The following is a 20,481-nucleotide window of genomic DNA, read 5'->3' as shown; positions in this document are numbered from 1 at the left end:
ATGCCTATTCTGAGGCCAAGTAGGCCTTACTACACCACACGTGCGTCGTGGGTGAGGCTTCACGTCTGTTACTAGGTTGGAGGGTAAAGGACTAATGGACTAAAAGAAAGTTCTACTTTACTTGCGCCATATATATATGCGCTGTGAACAAATAGTACCATTCGTATTTCGCCAGACGTATTCCTACGCGGAACCGGGCTTGTAACGACATGTTTGTCGGCACGATTGAACTTGAACCAAGGGGCATGGCTGCTGGCGCCAGGTTCTCGTCCAATGGTAGAATGAAACTATTATGGGCTGTTAGTAGACTAAAGGGATATTCAGTGCATATTGTACAAGGAATATACAGGGGATATCAAACGATATACAAATACTATTAAATATATATCCATAAATAAATATATATATTCGGTTTAATCTGATCCTTCACAACAGTATGCAATACAAGTACAATAAGTACAAAGCTCACTCAACTAAAATATGAAACCGAAAGTCCTTTGAGCTGAATGAGATTAGCATAGCATTAGCAATACAGGTAGTCTAACCAGGAGCTAACACAAATATATCCAAAAACGGAGCAAACATGTTAGCTGAGCATTCACAGTTGACTCACACATCTATAAATGAAATACGATATGATGCTTGCACAATACAAACTTACAAGCAATAATTTCCAAGGCACAAACAGAGCTGAAGAAGGACATAGTCCGAAACATGTCTGTTTCCTATTCAGGCTGCCATTAAAAACATTGAACCTGAGAGTGCTGGTCCGGCTACCCTGCTTTTTGATATACAAACAGAGCTGGAAAATAGGAACTGCAGCTGAGCAGACCTCATAGCAAAACACCATCTCGATAATGAAAATAGCTGGCCTGGCAGCGTCACATGACTGAATCAGCCAATAGCGTCAAAGCTAGAACGAGGTAAATAAAATGAGTGCACTACTCAAAAACATCCACAAGAGGGAAAAACACAATGACCAAACTAGTTCGAACAGAACATGACAAAGGTGATGAAATCACTGCGCCCAGGCAGCTTTGGTTCGGCAAAACATTTGTATATATCTGCTTAGAAAACAAATGTCTTATTATTATTATTATTATATATATTTTTTCTCCACGTGGAAAATACAATTACACTTAAATGTATCCACATGGATAAGGGTAATTTTCTAACCTTTAAGGTGTGTGTGTGTGTGTGCATAGGTAAGGTAAACCCCACCCAGTGTGAGGCGATGACCATGGTAGCAGCCCAGGTGATGGGGAACAATGTAGCCGTCACCATCGGAGGGAGCAACGGACACTTTGAGCTCAATGTCTTCAAACCCATGATGGTAAGGTTTTAAACACAATATGGTAAGGTTTTAAACCCAGGGTTCTAAACCCAGTATGGTAAGGTTTTAATCAATCAATCAACCTTTATTTATACTCCGACAATTGAGGTCACCCTCATTTTCAATGTCGTTGAGACCTTAGACATTTCAATGCACACATTTCTACAATATAACAATAATAAATATTAATAACTATCTATATAGTATCAGATGAACAGTGTTGGGCAAGTTACTTTTAAAAAGTAACTAGTTACAGTTACTAGTTACTTCTTCCAAAAAGTAACTAAATTATTTACTCAGTTACTAATTATAAAAGTAACTAGTTACTTCAGAAAGTAACTATTGCCTTACTTTCAAGATGTATATATATTTTTTTACATAAACATACACAAATCGAAACTGTTTTACCCATTTAGACCTAAAACACCTGCTAAAAATGCCTATTAAAACCTATGCAATTATTCTACACAAGCTCTTAAAACCTGAGGGTTTTTTGGAAAGATTTTCAGAATTGTCATTGTTATTATCATTATTATAATTAGTATCATTCATCATCAGACATCATTATCGTCATCAGACATCATTATTATCGTGATTATTTGTATAATTATTATCATCATATATTGTCAGTTATTAGTATTATTAGTAATCATCATCAGACATAATTATTGTCATTATTTTTCCTTACCACTAGGATGATAGTTCCCCGTTTTCCACTCATCCTGAAAACCATCAAATCCTCATCTTAATAATAATAATAATAATAGATTGAATTTTAAGAGAGAAGCGCCTTTCTCAGACTCAAGGACACTGTACAAGGAAAGGATGGAAAAAAAATAAAAGTAAGTAATAAAATTGAAAAAATATATATAATAAAATACATAAAAGATCTGTGTATAGTAACAACAAGAAAAACAAATAAGATAAGAGATAAAAATAAATAAAAAAAGGAGGCAAGTTCTGTCCAATTGGATGAAGTGGTTAAAATTAACAAACAAACAAACAACAAAACAAAACAAAACAACGGAATCTGTGGCTTAAAAAGAGTCAGGGGTGGGCTACTTGGGAGCGGGGCCGTGTTGCGTGAAGGCAAGTGTGAACAGGTGGGTTTTTAGCTTGGTTTTGAAGAGGTTGATGGTGTCAGAGCCTCGGATGAGGGGGGAGAGGGAGTTCCACAGTCTGGGGGCAGCTGCAGCGAAAGCTCGGTCTCCCAGTGTGGAACGCCTGGTGCGGGGGATGGTGAGGAGGTCGGAGTTGGAGGATCGGAGGCCTCGTGCTGGAGTGTAGGGGTGGAGTAGGTTGGTCAGGTAGGAAGGGGCCAACCCGTGCAGGGATTTGTAGGTGAGGAGGAGGATCTTGTAGGGGATTCGATAGTTGATGGGGAGCCAGTGGAGTTTTTGCAGGGTGGGGGTGATGTGCTGCCAGGGTTTGGTGCGCGTGAGGACCCTCGCAGCAGAGTTTTGGACGTACTGTAAACGATCCAGAACCTTCTTGGAGGCACCAAGAAGGACTCCGTTACAGTAGTCGAGGCGGGAAGTGATGAAGGCGTGAATGAGTGTTTCCGCTGAGGTGTCGGAGAGTGAGGGGCGGAGGCGGGAGATGGTTCGGAGGTGGAAGAAGGCGGATCTGGTGACAGACTTGACGTGAGGGTGAAATGAGAGGGTGGAGTCCAGTATGACGCCCAGGTTCCTTACCTCTGTGGAGGGGCAGATGGAGTAGCCATCCACGGAGAGAACAAGGTGGTCGATCTTTTGGAGGAGGGCTGGGGAGGCTACAACTATGAGTTCGGTTTTCTTACTATTGAGTTGGAGGAAATTGGTGGTCATCCATATTTTTATGTCCTGGAGGCAGGCAGTGAAGGAGGGGGGAGGAAGGGGGGCCGAGGGTTTGGTGTGGAGGTAGAGCTGTGTGTCGTCTGCATAGAAGTGGAAGTGGAGGCCGTGTTTCCTTATGATGTCACCGAGTGGGAGGAGGTAAATCATAAAAAGGAGCGGACCTAGCACCGAACCCTGGGGAACACCCTGTTTAACAAGTGCTGGAGCTGACCTGGAGCCCCCGAGGGAAACATACTGCCACCTGTTGGTGAGGTAGGATGTGAACCAGGACAAGGGGGTACCAGTGATGCCAAGGACACTTTCCAGGCGGTCTAGGAGGATTGAGTGTGAGATGGTGTCGAAGGCAGCTGAGAGGTCCAGGAGGATGAGGATGTTGATGTTGCCAGCATCAGCAGCCATGAGGAGGTCGTTTGTCACCTTGATCAGGGCGGTCTCGGTGCTGTGTTTAGCCCTGAACCCAGACTGGAGTGGTTCAAACAGGTCATGGTATCTTCCTCGTCAAACATGCCGCGCATCCACTGATCCCCATTTACCGGGTCAGCAGGAATGCCATCAGTCGGAATCTTCCAACAAAATGCTGTATTCGACATCCTCAATATCGCTCCCGTCGCTCAAGTCATCCATTTTAGTTAAACTTGAGCTGTCAAAGTGACGGCGCAAAAAGAAAAAAGGCAGACAGACACTCTCACGGATTTCAGCGAATCACGGTACATTTCATTGGTCACATGACTTGAAAATGACAACACCGTCTGAAATGACAAACATGGCATCCGGCCATAATGGTAAAAAGACGAAAATGTCGCATCCGGCCTTAAAGGTATATACACAAAAACGTGGCATCCGGTCTAAATGGGTTAATGTTGCTGTGGGACAAAGTGAGACTAGCCTCCAATCAAATGCCATGTATGTAGATATTATAATTACTATGTTTATATAGTGGATCATACAAATGCAAACACAATAGATGTTTTGGAACTTTTGATATGTATTGACCCTCAACAGGCCACAAGTGGGCAACATTAAATTATGCTTGTTAAGCACTATACCAAAAATAAATGACATATATACTGATTGATTGAACATTTTAATTAACAGATTGCAGAATGGGTACAATACAGCTCAATACACACAATTGTTAAGGGGATGCAGATCAGAGAAAGACTTTCGTCTTGTTTACATCAGGGTCCCCCATTTTCAATTCATGACAATTATGACATACACAACATACAGATATAAGAATCTAAACTAATCTAATTATGACATTTAAGACATGCATGACATACATATATATATATATATATATATATATATATATATATATATATATATATATATATATATATATATCTGAGCACCTGTCCTGAAGACTGTGCTATTAAACCAGGAAGTGCAGCACTATGTTGATAAGGCTGTCAGCAGTAGAGCCACTACTGCAGTGCCCTGCGCTGCAACACAACAAGAGTGAAAAAAAAACGCTCATGGACCCGCGGTCTCACGCTGACTGCTCGCTTGTGTTGTTCGTTGGATTCGTTTTGGATTATTTGGGCTCAAAGCGTACACTACACGGACCCGCCGTCTCACGCTGACTGAGTCGCTCGTGTTGTGGCTGTGTGTCAGACTCTGGAGGCACCCGCCCACCTCTACCTCTGATTGGCTTACCATGACATTTTACTCAACCTCAGCCAATCATCAGCATGTATGCGCTTGTCTCGCGGCACTGCCCACTAAACAAGGAAGGACAGAATGCCTCTCAGCGCAGAGATGTCTGATGAAAGAAACGGGTTCAATCATAGTAACGCGCCGCATTTTTTGGCAGTAACAGCGTTATTAAGATTGGAAGAGTAATCCGTTAGATTACTCGTTACTGAAAAAACTAACGCCGTTACTTATAATGGCGTTATTCCAATCACTGAAAATGAACATAGGCATAAAATCGGCACACAGATTGACAGTATAAAAAAAACAATGCATAAATTGCAGACACAAGAATAGGTATAAAAGACAATAAAAAATAGTGCGATGTAAATGTGCAGACTTAATAATAATGGCATAAAATAAGTAGTCAAAAACAGTTACAGACTGTTGCGGGCAGGCCTGCAAGTAAACCTCTAAACTTTCCCTGCGTTATAGGTAGTTTCATCTTCAGTGAGAGCTGAAGAGATTTCCATGTAGTAGGGGCACTATCATGAAAAGGTTTCCAAGTTGGGTCTGTACATGGGAGACCTCCAGTGTAAGCCAATCATTTGTCATATAAGGTAAACCCCCGATGGTAAGGTTTTAAACCCAGTATGGTAAGGTTTTAAACCCAGTATGGTAAGGTTTTAAACACTTGATGGATGGATGATGGATGGATTTGTCATCCACATTCTTCCGAAAACCTACGTATAAAACACCACTGCATAAGTACCACTCTTCTACTTTTAATGATCTCTCTCGCTCTCTCTCTCTATGTATAAAATGTTTTGTTAACTAAGTTCATTTTTTGTTTTTCATTATAAGTCTGACCATAAAGGGAGCAGGTACAGTAGTTATAAATGAGTAAATTATGATTTGAGGAAAATGGGGTGGGATTAAATAAGTGTATACTTCTTCCCACTCCTTTTTCATATGTGACGAAATTGTGTTAGACTTTTGTGTTTCTTTTTATACATTATATAGTTGAATAAGCCTATATCTGTACTCCAGGCTGCAGAACCGCTTCTTCCCGAGAGCCATCACTGAACTGAACAATCACTTTCCAATTTTCTTTCTACTGTGATGTCTTTGCAATGCTTTTTATTTAAATTTTTTTTTTTAACCTTTTTAACACTTTAATCGCCAGGGTTAAATTCATAATTTACCATCCCTCGCCAGCCCTATTTAACATGGAGAAGTTCCCCTTCTTTGCAGGGCTATAACTTTTTAAATTCTATTGCTAAATTGCCATTATTATGGCCCATTCAATGTCTTATATGTATTGTTCAGGGTGTAGCAACGTTAAACTTTTTCATTCACATATTCATACTAAAATATGGTCTAAAGTATAAGTATGTTTTTATCGTTTTCTGCAGCTTTCTTCAGAACGTGATTTATAGCCCTAAATGCATTATATTGATGATCAAATACAGTTTGGTAGGAATCTGTGCGAGATAAAAAAAAATGTCAACTGGATGTGCTTCTAGAAGTTTCTACGTATCATCTGATGATGACCGGATGGGCGGGGATCATTTATAATTCCGTGGGCAGCGTTGGATGATTCATCCAGAGTGGGTCATATGTTCATCATAGCAGTTTATATCGAACACGTTAGAATATAACGCTGAATCTTACCGTGGCTTCCTCGCGCCGCTGGCAGATGAGCGTGGAACAGAATTTTTTCTATTATGGGATGTAGAAATGCCCGATCCATTTCCAGGTTGTATAATAGTATATACGTCCAAATCATGTTGTTTTTTCGAGTTATTTGCACCGATCGATGTTCACTATATCAAGACGGAGTCTCTCTAACGATAGCGAGTGGCCGGACCACATATGGATGAGCACTACCGGTTCAAAGGTTAATTTCCGGTTGGCGATCTGCCGATCGGCCACCAGATGGCGCTCTTGAACCGCTAGAGAGTTGAGAGGAGATCAGCAGTGTGTCTCAGGGCTCCGGAAAGGAAATATGATTTCGATGACAGATTTTTGAAATATTGACATCAAAGACGAGTTCCGGCGTCTTCGGCAGAATGAGCATGGCTAGGAAAGACGAGTTCCGGCGTTTTCGGCGATTAAAGTGTTAATTAATGTTCCTGTGAATAAGTGCATAATGTAGCAGAGGGTATGAGTGAGTGGTGTGACAGTGAGTGTGGGTACAACACATGAGCGGCACTGTGGTGTAGTGGTTAACACTGTCGCCTCACAGCAAGAAGGTCCAGGGTTCGATTCCCGCTTGGGGACCAGGTATCCATGATGCCAGTTACCCAGGTGGGGTATCTCCCAGGCCTTTCTGTGTGGAGTTTGCATGTTCTCCCCGTGCTCGCAAGGGTCCCCCCCCCCCCCCGATAAGATAAACCCAATGGAAAAACATGCACAACAATAGATCGCTAAAGCTGTGGCGTCCTTGACGAAGACGGACAGGAGCACTTGGATTGGTCCCCTGGCGCGGCTCACGTTGACGCCTGTCTGCTCCCGGCTGCCCTTGGGGGGGAAGGACGACGGGATGGGTTAATACGTAGATACGAATTGCATGCATGCATCGCATGTGTGCCGATTGATGACCTCTGAGCAGGTCCTAAATTATAAATTATTATTATAATTATGTATGTATGGTAGTGTGTCTATGGGTACATCATGGATGTGTTGTGTGGTAGAGTGTGTATGTAGGTATCGTTATTTTAGGTGCTGCACAAACTAATTTTGTTGTACTGTGTTGTGCAATGACAATAAAGCTTTCTACTTTGTTTGTTGTTGTTGCATATTGGAAATAAACTCCAATCAATATGTCTCTCTCTCTGTAGATTAAGAACGTGCTGAACTCAGCCATGCTGCTCGGCGATGCGTCCGTCTCCTTCACTAATAACTGTGTTGTGGGCATCGAGGCAAATACAGAGAGAATAAAAAAACTGATGAACGAGTCTCTGATGCTGGTCACTGCTCTCAACGAACACATTGGTATGTATTACTATACTGTACTGTAATGTACTATACTACTCTTTTTTTTTTATCAATTTCTTTTTATTTTAAACTTTCACAAAACAAAAACACAGCATCAACAACAACACACCAACTATAATAATAATAATGAAAAAATGAAGAAATAAAAAATATGTGTTATATATAAATCTAGGCTAATAATACTAAATAAAAATAGTAATGGGTACAAATTTAAATAGCAATAACAAGTTAAAATAATAAAGACATCACAAACAACACCGAAGACATTAGGCACTAGACAGACAGACATCCCCTCCCTAGACCACCGGACTCCCCAGGATCAACGCCCCACCCCTACTCCGCCACTGCATGGTGTTCTTGACCAACTCGGCCGCAGCAGTCCACAACTCTATGCCCGCTTGTCCAACCCCAACCATCCGAGCAGTAGAAATCTCCAGATATATAAAACGTCCAGGAATGTCGAGGACCAATTGATTACCTTGAGATTCTCAGGCTCTTTCCATCTGCTGTGATGCCTGCCAGGATGATCCTTTTCTGTTGTATGGTTGTTGGTAATAAAAACACACATAGGCAAACGTAGACTCGCAAGCGGAACAGAATATAGAAAACAGAAAATGACACACACGGACACACAGACACACATCTATTCTCAACCCTTTGTTCCAGAGCTGTGACCTCCTCAGTCACACACTACACACTAGTCACACACTACAGGGCAGTCACACACTACACACTACAGGGCAGTCACACACTACACACTACAGGGCAGTCACACACTACAGGGCAGTCACACACTACACACTACAGAGCAGTCACACACTACACACTACAGAGCAGTCACACACTACACACTACACACTAGTCACACACTACAGGGCAGTCACACACTACACACTACAGAGCAGTCACACACTACACACTACAGAGCAGTCACACACTACACACTACAGGGCAGTCACACACTACAGGGCAGTCACACACTACAGGGCAGTCACACACTACACACTACAGGGCAGTCACACACTACACACTACAGAGCAGTCACACACTACACACTACAGGGCAGTCACACACTACACACTACAGGGCAGTCACACACTACACACTACAGGGCGGTCACACACTACAGGGCAGTCACACACTACAGACTACACACTACAGAGCAGTCACACACTACACACTACAGGGCAGTCACACACTACAGACTACACACTACAGGGCAGTCGCACACTACACACTACAGAGCAGTCACACACTACAGACTACACACTACAGGGCAGTCACACACTACAGACTACACACTACAGGGCAGTCACACACTACACACTACAGAGCAGTCACGCACTACACACTACAGAGCAGTCACGCACTACTAGTGATGCACGATATATCGGCCGCCGATATAATATCGGCCGATATGGCAGTTTTTTACACATCGGCATCGGTCCGATAAGATGGGGCCGATATGGGCAGATAAAAAAAAATATATATATATATTTTTTTTTTTTTTTTTTTACATATTTTGGCCTTAAATAGTTTCAAAATATCAGTCATTTCTGAAAATAAGTTACAAAAGTAAAAAAAATTATGCGTTTTGGAAAATAGCTCTTTATTTGATTATCATAAAAAAGTGATATCGACGTCGGTAAATATCGGTATTGGCCAGAACAGCAATATTAATATCGGTTATCGGTATCGGCCACAATTTTCACATCGGTGCATCACTACACACTACAGAGCAGTCACGCACTACAGACTACACACTACAGGGCAGACACACACTACAGTACTGTAGTGGAGTTTCTCAATACAGCAGCAGTATTTTAGACTAATCTGTCTCATTATCAAACTACTAACTACTGTTAATATTTTAATATATCTCACATGGACACATAGCTATATTCTGATTGGTTTACGGCCCCAGCCCCACTGCATATACATTTTGGCACTAGACATGTCATTAAAAAACGTTGCTATCTCCTGAATAAGACCTTAACAGGATATTAGCTAGTATCTGGAATATTAATGTGTATATAAGCACACTGTCTACTGCTTTCTTGTGCTCTCTCTCCCTCACTCACTCACTCACACACACTGTGTAAATTCTGTTAAATTCAAAGTGCTTCATTGGCATGAATGTAATAATAATGATTTCAAAAGCAACAGAGAATAAATAATATATCTTATTTTCTGCAGGGTATGACAAGGCGGCTGCCATCGCCAAGACGGCCCATAAGAAGGGCACCACCCTGAAGGCCATGGCCGTGGAGTTGGGATACGTCACAGAGGAACAGTTTGACCAGTGGGTTCGACCCAGCGAGATGCTGGGACCCAAGTAAACGACAACAACAAGAAGCTGGGACCCAAGTAAACGACAACAACAAGAAGCTGGGACCCAAGTAAACGACAACAAGAAGAAGAAACGCATCAGTAATACAGAAGGACTCACTGTAATCCTGCAAAACCCTGCTTTCAGGAAACGCCACAGACTCATCGACATCCTGGAAAAAGCCCTCCTTGTCTCCAGAAGTCACTTTCAGTAAACAAACGAACATGTTCAGAAAAGAGTCTACTCTAAAAACGTCTTCACTCGACGAACTCTGCCGCACCTTTTTGCATTCACCTCAAATCTAAGCAGTGGATGAAAATGGCATCTTTATCTATAAATCTGGTACATGTACTTATTAAAAATCCATGCTTCTTTGATGGGTTACAGCAGTGTTTCTCAAGGCGCAGAGGCATGACAGGGGGGGGCCTTGAGATTAAAAAAAGAAAAAAAAAGGCTTTTTTTTTTTTTTTTTTTTTTACAGAAAATTATCACTAAAGTGCTATCTGTTGCAGCTGCACTGTTCTCTATGAAAATACCATATTTGGATAAGTTTGACCATTTCTGAAAATCATTATTTAATAAAACACAGAAAAGGATCACCAAGTTACTCTCGATAAAAAAAAACTTTACAGACAACATTGAGACAAAGCTTCCTGACACATCTCCATCCAAACTCTTGGAAGAACTCATTGAAATCTCATCTGATACCACCTGGAGAGCTAGTTTCAGAGTGTGGTGCGGAGTACCAAGTATATCATGATGCAGCAGTTAAGGTGTTGATATCATTCAGCACCACATATCTGTGTGAAGCTGGCTTTTCATCCATGACAGCTCTGAAAACAATATAGGGCCAAGTTTAGCCTTGAGGATGACATGCGTGTTGCCTTGTCAAAGACTGACAGCAATAAAGACGGTTTGCTTATTTCCTATGTTCGCTTTGTAAATTCCCAGTCACTGAGTGAAGATCTGCTGTTTTGCAAATATGTCAAAAACAGAGCGACAGCTGATGAGCTCTTCAAAATTATTGACAGTTACCTGACAGAACATGGACTGAAATGGGAGAACTGTGTGGGCTTTTGCTCTGACGGTGCGCAGGCCATGGCAGGGAAAAGGAGGGGGCTACAGGCGCTCATCAAGGGGGTCTCGCCAAACGCGCAATGGACGCACTGTAAATTCACAGAGAGGCGCCAGCCTCAAGACAGCTTAGCCCTGAGCTGAATGAGGTTGACAGAAGTTATAAACGTGGTAAATTTCATCAAAACCAGACCCCTGAAAGCGCACCTGTTCTCTGTGCTGTTTGAGGAGATGGGAGCTGACCATTCTGCAGTGCTGTTTCACAGCGAGGCAAGGTGGCTCTCGCGAGGGAAGGTGTTGTCAATTTGAAAGGTCACGATATTGGTGTTATTTCAATAAATTTAAACATGGCCCATTCCATGACTATTTTGTTGGGGCGAGGGGGGGGGGGGGGGGGTGACAGAAAAAGTTTGAGAAGCACTGGGTTACAGTTTACATGTCCCATCCAGAAACGCATACACACAGAGGATGACGTCTGGTCGATCACCAACTCGGGAGTCCGAAAAACATGATACATTTGCTGAATTGGAGATGGAAGTAACGAGTAAATTATACCAACATCAGCAGCTCGCTGTACGCCAAAATATTCTCTCTATATATATATATATATATAGAAACAGAGGTTGGTCCAAATACTGTTGGCAATCCTGTTCGCATACTTGGGTGTGTTAGTTTTAATCTGCCTGGAGCGATAGGAGGTCGGGTCTGGGGTTAAATGGTCGCATTCTATCATCTCCAATGGTCCCAGATCCAGAAGGTTTGGAGTACAGTATTTGGACTGTTGTTTAATATAATATATAATAATGTATAATATGCCTTTGTATAAATTACATTTTTGTTGAAACACAGTTGCCTGCTTTGTGGTGCATTCTCAGGTAATTTAGATTCATTGTATTTTGTGAATTAATTAATGAGTCATGTCTGTCTGTCTACATATTAAAAAAAACATAACTTTTCAAGGATGAGTCAGTTTATCAGAATGGTAGCCTAAAATTATCTCTACCAGATATGTATCCAGTCAGACTGCCGACTGACAGACAAGACAAACATAAAGACAGATGAGCACAACTTGTATGTGATCCAATTGATGAGATTTTGTTGGCAATCCGTAGTAGAGTAGGTTTAGGGCTAATCTGTAGTAGTGTTATGGTTAGCTAATCTGTAGTAGGTTTAGCTAATCTGTATTATGGTTAGCTAATCTGTAGTACGTTTAGCTAATCTGTATTAGGGTTAGCTAATCTGTAGTAGGTTTAGGGTTAGCTAATCTGTAGTAGAGTAGGTTTAGGATTAGCTAATCTGTAGTAGAGTAGGGTTAAGCAATAGCTCAAGACAGGCCATGGTTTATGGTTATATCACAGCTAAGGGACGTAGTTCGGCCTGAAGCTAAGCGGTGATGCAATAACATTTGTTTGGTTGTTTTCAATATGAAACCTTGTGACCCCCGTGGTTGCAGTATGTTTAAGTGGTATTTGAGATGATAATGTAAGTCACGTCATCTTGGCCAAGATAATTGTTCTATGACATTTATATATTGGCACCTGCAGAGTACAAGTACATTTTAGAGGAAAGAGATTAGTTGAATAGAGCAGAGGGGGAAGAGATGAGGAAGGAGGAGAATATGAGAGGAAGGGAGAAAGGGAAATGAGATGAGCAGAAGAAAGACGAGGTTACAGGTTGATTGATGAAGACTGGAGACCGATGAAGGTCTAGATAAGATATATCATATAGGACATCCCTGGTGTGTGTGTTGTCATTAGAGGGATAATGTCCTGGGCCCAGGAGTTCAAAACATTTAATCCCGATTGATTGATTGAACATTTTAATTAACATATTGCAGAGTGGGTACAGTACAGCTCAATACACACAATTGTTAAGGGAATGCAGACCAGAGAAAGACTTTCATCTTGTTTACATCAGGGTCCCCCATTTTCAATTCATAATGAGTTGAAATGAATGAACACAAATCTGATCCAATCAGATAGGGATTACAAGTTTTGAACTCCTTGGCCCTTGGTGATTAGTGTCCTATGACTAATCCAATGGCTAATCCTCCCCATACATTTCAAAGTGTCCATGAGCAAGCTATAGTCACTTTTCCACACCTACTCCCCAAACTCTGCATGTGCAGATTGCCCATGGAGTCTCTGGATTGTCCAGAGTCCAGACCATCCCTGGGCAATCTGCGCATGAGCCGGTTGGGGAGTAGGTGTGGAAAAGTGAATATAGCTTGGCAGAGAAAGTGCAGATCGATTTGGGATTGGCCTCTCCGTGTTCAGGGGCTTTGAGAGTGGGGCTTTGAACACGCCATGTCCTCACAGAGGCGCCCGAAGGCTAACGGCAAAGAGGTCAGCATTCAATACCATAGTCCTCTCCATACTCATAGCCAAGCTCAGGGACCTGGGCTTGAACTATGACCTCTGCCAGTGGGTCTTGGACTTCCTGACGGGCAGACCCCAGGTGGTGAGAGCAGGCAACTGCACCTCCTCATCCATCACCCTCAACATAGGGGCCCCCCAGGGCTGTGTTCTGAGTCCCCTCCTCTACTCCCTGTACACACACGACTGTGTGGCTCAGCGGAGTAGCAATACAATCATCAAATTTGCTGACGACACAGTGGTGGTGGGCCTGATCTCTGCCAACGACGAGAGGGCCTACCTGGAAGAGGTCAAGGTCCTGGCGGGATGGTGCCAGGAAAACAGCCTCTCCCTGAACGTCAGCAAAACAAAGGAGATGATTGTGGACTTCAGGAGGTCGGGGGTCAAGGACTACAGCCCCCTCAGCATCGACGGGGCACCGGTTGAGAGAGTCAACAGCTTTAAGTACCTCGGAGCCTACATATCCGAGGACTTGACATGGACCACACACATTGACAGTGTTGTGAAGAAGGCACGACAACGCCTCTACTTCCTCAGGCGCCTAAGGAAGTTCCAAGTCAGTCAGAAGATCCTTAAGAACTTCTACTCATGTACAATAGAGAGCATCCTGACTGGCAACATCACCTCCTGGTTTGGGAATAGCACTGCACAAGACCGAAGCAGACTACAAAGAGTGACACGTTCAGCCGAACGCACAATTGGAGGGGGGCTCCCCACCCTCCAGAACATTTACAACAAGCGTTGCAGGGGCAAGGCTAAGAGAATCATTAAAGACTCCAGTCACCCGAACAACTGCCTCTTTGAACTGCTGCGGTCAGGCAAGCGATACCGGAGTCTCAAGGCGAGCACAGAAAGACTCAGAAGAAGCTTCTATCCCCAGGCCATCAGGCTGCTAAACGAACAATGAACACTACACAACAACAACCATCAAACGCACATAGCACACACATCCACACGCACACACTCACTTTAAACAAACACACTGTAGCACCCACTCCACACACTTTATAGCACACACTCACTTTAAACAAACACACTGTAGCACCCACTCCCCACACTTTATATTTATTGATGAAGGATTGCACTACAACTCGTACACCTTACTGTAAATTGTACCTAAATTGTACCTCATCCCATTTCTGCTTTGCACTATATAGTACTGTACATTAGTACACTGCATAGTATTGTATATTATATGGTAACTCAGTTACGTCTATTCTGCATCGAACATTGTACATATGTCTATACTGAACACTGTGACCTCATTTTCTACTTCTAAATTACATGCTATACTATATTATTTGATACTATCTTGTCTAGCACAGTCTCTGGAGCGTAACAGTAAGAAGCATTTTGTATGAAAGTATTCTGTACTTCTGTATGACAACTATTAAAGAAACTTGAAACTTGAAACTTGAAGCAGTAAAGATTGTGAAGAGCCTGTGCAGAAAGGCAGACCGTGCCAGAGAGGACCCCTGGAAGGCCGTTTTGCATTGGAGAAACACACCCACTGAGGGTATATGCGGTGCAGCCCTGCACAGCGCCTTATGTCGCAGAGACTGAGAGCCCTTCTCCCTGTGGCCGACCAGCTACTGGTACCTCAGGTCGTCACAGGGGTCCCGGACAAGCTGAGAGTGAAACAGCAAGCAGCAAAGCTGATGGATGACTGATCTGCTAAGGATCTGCCGGAGCTGAATGTCGGTGCAACAGGGTTGATCTCCGACCAGCAGAAGCGGCCCCTCCCTCCCCAGCCGTCAGTTCACCCAGAATTGGCCCCAGCAGGGCAGCCTGCGAGTGGGGGAAGCGCCGGAGAGGTCGTCAGCGGTCCTGAGGAGTCTCCAAGGCCATCAGCCCCGGGGTTTGATTGATTGATTGAAAACTTTATTAACAGATTGCAGAATGGGTACAATACAGTACAGCTCAATACACACAATTGTTAAGGGGATGCAGACCAGAGAAGGACTTTCGTCTTGTTTACATCAGGGTCCCCCATTTTCAATTCATCAGGACATATATGACATACATGACATACAGATAGACAGTACTGCTACATCTATACATTTATGACATACCAGATTTGCAAATACAGTATACTGTTTGTGATACAAAAAGAGTCCAGAAAAGGGAGTATATACATTTGACGTAGAAACTGTACATTGGAGGAGGTTGGGTGGGGTTGTGTGGGGGGGGTTGGGTACATTGGGATATTGACAACCATACTGGGTAATTTACATTAGAGGTGGTTGGGGGGGGGGGGGACACACACTGTACAAACAAGCAAAATTGTACATTGGAATATTGACAAAACCATACTAGGTAAATTACTGTACATTGGAGGGGGTTGGGTTAGGACATTTACAGGGGCCAGTTTCGAATTGCAGTCTCCCGTAGGTGTCCCTTGAGAGTGGTTTTGAAAGTGGGTAGTGATTCACATTCCTTTACAGTTTTGGGTATGGCGTTCCAGAGGCAAATCTTTCCTGTGACAAAATGGCATCCAATGTAATAAAAAAAGTCAACCAACAAACTAGATTCTTGTACCGGATCTCCTCTCTGGTAAACAAGAATACCCTGAAGACTCTGGCAGGAGCACTCATTCAAGGGTACTACGACTATGCGTGCACCTCATGGTACCAAAGCACCTCAAAGGCGCTTAAAACAAAATTACAAACATCACAAAACAAACTGGTCAGACTACTACTTGACCTTACCCCCAGAACCCACCTCACCCCTGCCCACTTTGACAACCTAGGATGGCTTAAAGTAGATGACAGAGTACAGCAACTTGCAATGGGCCTGGTCTACAAGATACACTATACGACTAAGGTACCCATGTACATGTCAAAATACTTTCCAAAGGTCAGTGAATACCACAACCACTACACCAGAGGAAGCTCAACAAATCATGTTAAACCCAGATTCGGCTCAAACAAGGGACTAAATACGTTTCGCAATTATGCCACATCAATGTGGAATGCCCTACCCAAAGCTGTAAAGGAATGTGAATCCCTACCCACATTCAAAACCGCTCTTAAAGAGCACCTACGGGAGGCTGCAATTCGAAACTGGCCACCGTAAATGCCCAAAACCCCCACCACCTCCTAATAGACAGTCTCCTCCCCACCGCATGTATATATTCCCTCCCCGCCGTATGTATATTTCTCTCCCGCCCACCCACCCCCTCCTAATGTACAGTCCCCTCCCCATCATATGTATATAATCTGTCAGGATCTAGGGGTAACAGTACTGTATATTTGAATACCTTTTATGTCACAAATGTATCAGTACTAAATACCTATATGTCCCTATGCCATAAATGTCATGTATGTTGTGTATGTCATAAATGTCTATATGAATTGAAAATGGGGGACCCTGATGGAAACAAGACAAACGTCTTTCTCAGGTCTGCATCCCCTTAACAATTGTGTGTATTGAGCCGTACTGTATTGTACCCATTCTGCAATCTGTTAAATAAAGTTTTCATTCATTCATTCATTCACACAGTGGTCCCATTTCTACGCCTCTCCTTTTACTGAAGCTTTACATGTACTCTCATGCACAAGTCCCCATATGGGTTATAAGCTTTTCATACACTAAGTACCAAGGAGATTGGCGGAACGCTCCGGGAGCACATAGTGGGAAAACAAGTATAATTACAATCACAATTGTGCCGTATGCACCACACGTTATTACAGTAAACGAAAGAGAGTGGGCCCACACTGAAAATCAAAATACCTTATAAATGCCGGCATTACCAAAATAATAAAGTTGGGGCGCCCTTAATCGCTGGTGCACGTGCAAGCTCAAAGTACCTTATCCTCTTCGCCCTTAGAGAGCATGCTATTGAAAAAGAGAATGTTCGCCGATAATGTTCCAGGGCGCTTGGAGCGCTAACAGTACCTGTTGTGAGTGTACCAACCGAGTGCTGGCCCGCTCCCGCAACGAATGTCTGTGATGCGAGTTGGCCGTCGTACCGTCCCGTGGTTGTCACCTGTGATAACAAGGGGGCTGGCTGGGCTGACGTTAGGCAGGTGAATCGCTGGACTGGCGGTCGGCTAGGAGAATGTTGGAGGCGGGTGAAGTCCGGAGAAGTCTGGCGGCGGTGTCTGCGCCGAGGGCTGGAAGACGGCGGAGCGACGCGTGAGCTAACTAGGCTAACAGGCCTATACTTGGAGCTAAGCTCTGGTCAGTGTGACCAAACGATTCTCCCGACTATACGTTCTAAACGCTGCTCGCGGCCGGGTCAGCGGTGCCGTCCGGCTGTCGAAGGTCTTCTTCTGGGGTCAACGTGCCCTAATCACTATACTGGGATGATAAACTATTGGCCAGCGACGTTACTTGTTCGGACTGGACGCAGGAGCCGTATCCCACGTGTCCTTTGTATGGTAAGCTCTTCGCCGACACACCTGCTTGCTTCTGTGGAATTCGACGAAAGAGAGAGTCCCGTGTATCCAGCTCCTCCTTCATACCAGCCTCTCCTTCACCTGTCTCCTTTGCCAGCCCAACGCCCACCAGCTCCCCCTGGCGATAGTCTTCCACACTGTCCCACTGAGTCCCAGGGCAAAACGGGTCAAGAGATTACACAGCAGTTATCATAAATACAGTTAGGTCGCAAGGAATACAGTTAGAGCACAATGGATTATAGTTAGACACATTCACGTGTCTACAAGAGGAATATACAATAGAATATACAATCTAAAGTACAATCTAAGTACAGTAAGTAAAAATGACTCCTGTGAATGTGTTCAGCATGAATGGGTCCAGGGGTGTGATGGGGAAGGATAAGGTGTTTTTTCCTTTATAAAATCACTGAATCTTTGGGGGGCAGAAGAAGACTTTTGTTCTTTGTTTTGACTCACACGTCTGAATGAATGGAAGTGGACAGCCATTTTGAATAATCACGCTGAATTATTGCGGTACACACATTACAAAACCCTTTGTTAAACACTCATTTTCTGTCTGATTTTTATAAACTTGTACTACATAAGACTTCAGCTCCTACCTCTCAGCTGGAACCCAAAAACAGGCATCTGGCAGCAAGTCAACACAAAAGTAAGAAGAACATATTTTATTTCAGTGTGTTTACTTCAAACCTCTGTTTCTCTAATACATTAGCACTCAACGTGATTTTTCTTTATTGTGTAAGAAACTTCAGAATGTTACCTTTCAAAATAGACCATCTCATGCATGTGCTATAAGAATACAGTATAATATTTAGTTTTATGCAAAATGTGGGGTAAGCTTAAGGTTGATGTTAAGGTTATGGGATGTTATCATAACCCAGGAATACACTCTTTGAGTTAGTCTAATAAGAGACACAGGTGTGGTTAGTCTAAAAGAAACATTATGCTTTCAGCTTATGTGAAGAGTGATGTTACGATACCTCCAGGTCAGCAGAGGGCGCTCTCAAGAGTGTAGAAGCAGACTGCGTAGCATTGATTCTGCACGGAGCTCGACAGGATGCGAGTCTGAAATACAATGAGTGTCGTCATTGATAGCGAGCCCCAAACACCAGGTAGGCAACGTTTTAAAATGTCTTACACCTTTTACAAGTGATGCTATACTGCTTTTTCTGCTGTATTGAGCTACAGTTTACTATGGACTACGTGTTGCTGGTGTTTAGGCTTTGGTGATATTCAAATGGACATATTAACGGAAACAACTATTGTTGTCGCTAGCTTGACGCAGGTCTTTGTTACGAAGCTTGCGATACAATCTCTCGGAACATTCAAGCATTTTGATTCCAGCTTCCAATCAAAATTGATAAAGTAATCGACGATAGACATTTACGATACGTAAATTAACATAAATAAGTACGTATAAGTTAACTATATCCTATATATCTGTGATCGGTACATGATTGATTGAATTGATTGAAAAGTTTATTAACAGATTGCAGAATGGGTACAGTACAGTACAGCTCAATACATACAATTGTTAAGGGGATGCAGACCAGAGAAAGACTTTCGTCTTGTTTACACCAGGGTCCCCCATTTTCAATTCATCTAACATATATGACATACATGACATACAGATAGACAGTACTGCTACATCTATACATTTATGACATACCAGATTTGCAATTACAGTCCTGTTTGTGATACAAAAAGAGTCCAGAAAGAAAAGAGTATATACATTAGGCGTAGAAACTGTACATTGGATTGGGTAGGTGGGGGTGGGGGGGGACTGTACATTGGAGGTGGTTTGGTGGGTGGGTGGGGGGGGGGGGTTGGGTAGGAGGGGTGGGTGGGGGACACTGTACAACTGTACAAACAACACTGTACATTGGATTATTGACAAGACCATACTTGGTAATTTACTGTACATTGGAGGGGGTTGTGTTCGGACATTTACAGGGGCCAGTTTCGAGTTGCAGTCTCCCTTAGGTGTTTTTTGAGAGTGTTTTTGAAAGTGGGTAGTGATTCACATTCCTTTACAGCTTTGGGTAGGGCGTTCCACATTGATGTGGCATAATTGCGAAACGTGTTTAGTCCCTTGTTTGAGCCGAATCTGGGTTTAACATGATTTGTGGAGCTCCCTCTGGTGTTGTGATCGTGGTATTCACTGACCTTTGGGAAGTATTTTGTCATGTACATGGGTACCTTGGTCGTGTAGTGTATCTTGTAGACCAGGCCCATTGCAAGTTGCTGTACTCTGTCGTCTACTCTAAGCCATCCTAGGTTGTCAAAGTGGGCAGGGGTGAGGTGGGTTCTAGGAGTAAGGTCAAGCAGTAGTCTGACCAGTTTGTTTTGAGATGACATACAGATAGACAGTACTGCTACATCTATACATTTATGACATACCAGATTTTCAAATACAGTACTGTTTGTGATACTAAAAAAATCCAGAAGAAGAGTATATACATTTGACATAGAAACTGTGCATTGGGGGTGGTTGGGTAGG

At 43.0% G+C, this 20,481-nt stretch overlaps 1 protein-coding gene across 1 annotated transcript; it reads left to right on the top strand.

The window, feature by feature from the left end:
* The first annotated feature begins 1,210 nt into the window (after nt 1–1,210).
* On the top strand, nt 1,211–10,603 carry LOC311242275 (fumarate hydratase, mitochondrial-like). Its single transcript, XM_084338473.1, has 3 exons — nt 1,211–1,333; nt 7,647–7,800; nt 10,000–10,603. The coding sequence occupies exons 1-3, from the start codon at nt 1,235–1,237 to the stop codon at nt 10,140–10,142; spliced, it is 396 nt and encodes a 131-aa protein (XP_084194599.1). The 5' UTR covers nt 1,211–1,234; the 3' UTR covers nt 10,143–10,603.
* The last annotated feature ends 9,878 nt before the right edge of the window (nt 10,604–20,481 follow it).

Source organism: Notolepis coatsorum (genome assembly GCF_963971535.1).
Source record: "Notolepis coatsorum genome assembly, contig: SUPER_15_unloc_7, whole genome shotgun sequence".
In the NCBI taxonomy this organism is placed as follows: domain Eukaryota; kingdom Metazoa; phylum Chordata; class Actinopteri; order Aulopiformes; family Paralepididae; genus Notolepis; species Notolepis coatsorum.
The sequence above is the reverse complement of the archived record's forward strand: the minus strand, read 5'-3'. Positions and strand labels throughout refer to the sequence as shown.

What these genes read in the sequence shown, in the direction of transcription:
- LOC311242275 (XM_084338473.1), top strand. Translation starts at nt 1,235, where the DNA reads ATGACCATGGTAGCAGCCCAGGTGATGGGGAACAATGTAGCCGTCACC. An exon ending in ATGTCTTCAAACCCATGATG is followed by an intron (nt 1,334 to 7,646) that starts GTAAGGTTTTAA and finishes CTCTCTCTGTAG; the next exon opens with ATTAAGAACGTGCTGAACTC. An exon ending in TGCTCTCAACGAACACATTG is followed by an intron (nt 7,801 to 9,999) that starts GTATGTATTACT and finishes TATTTTCTGCAG; the next exon opens with GGTATGACAAGGCGGCTGCC.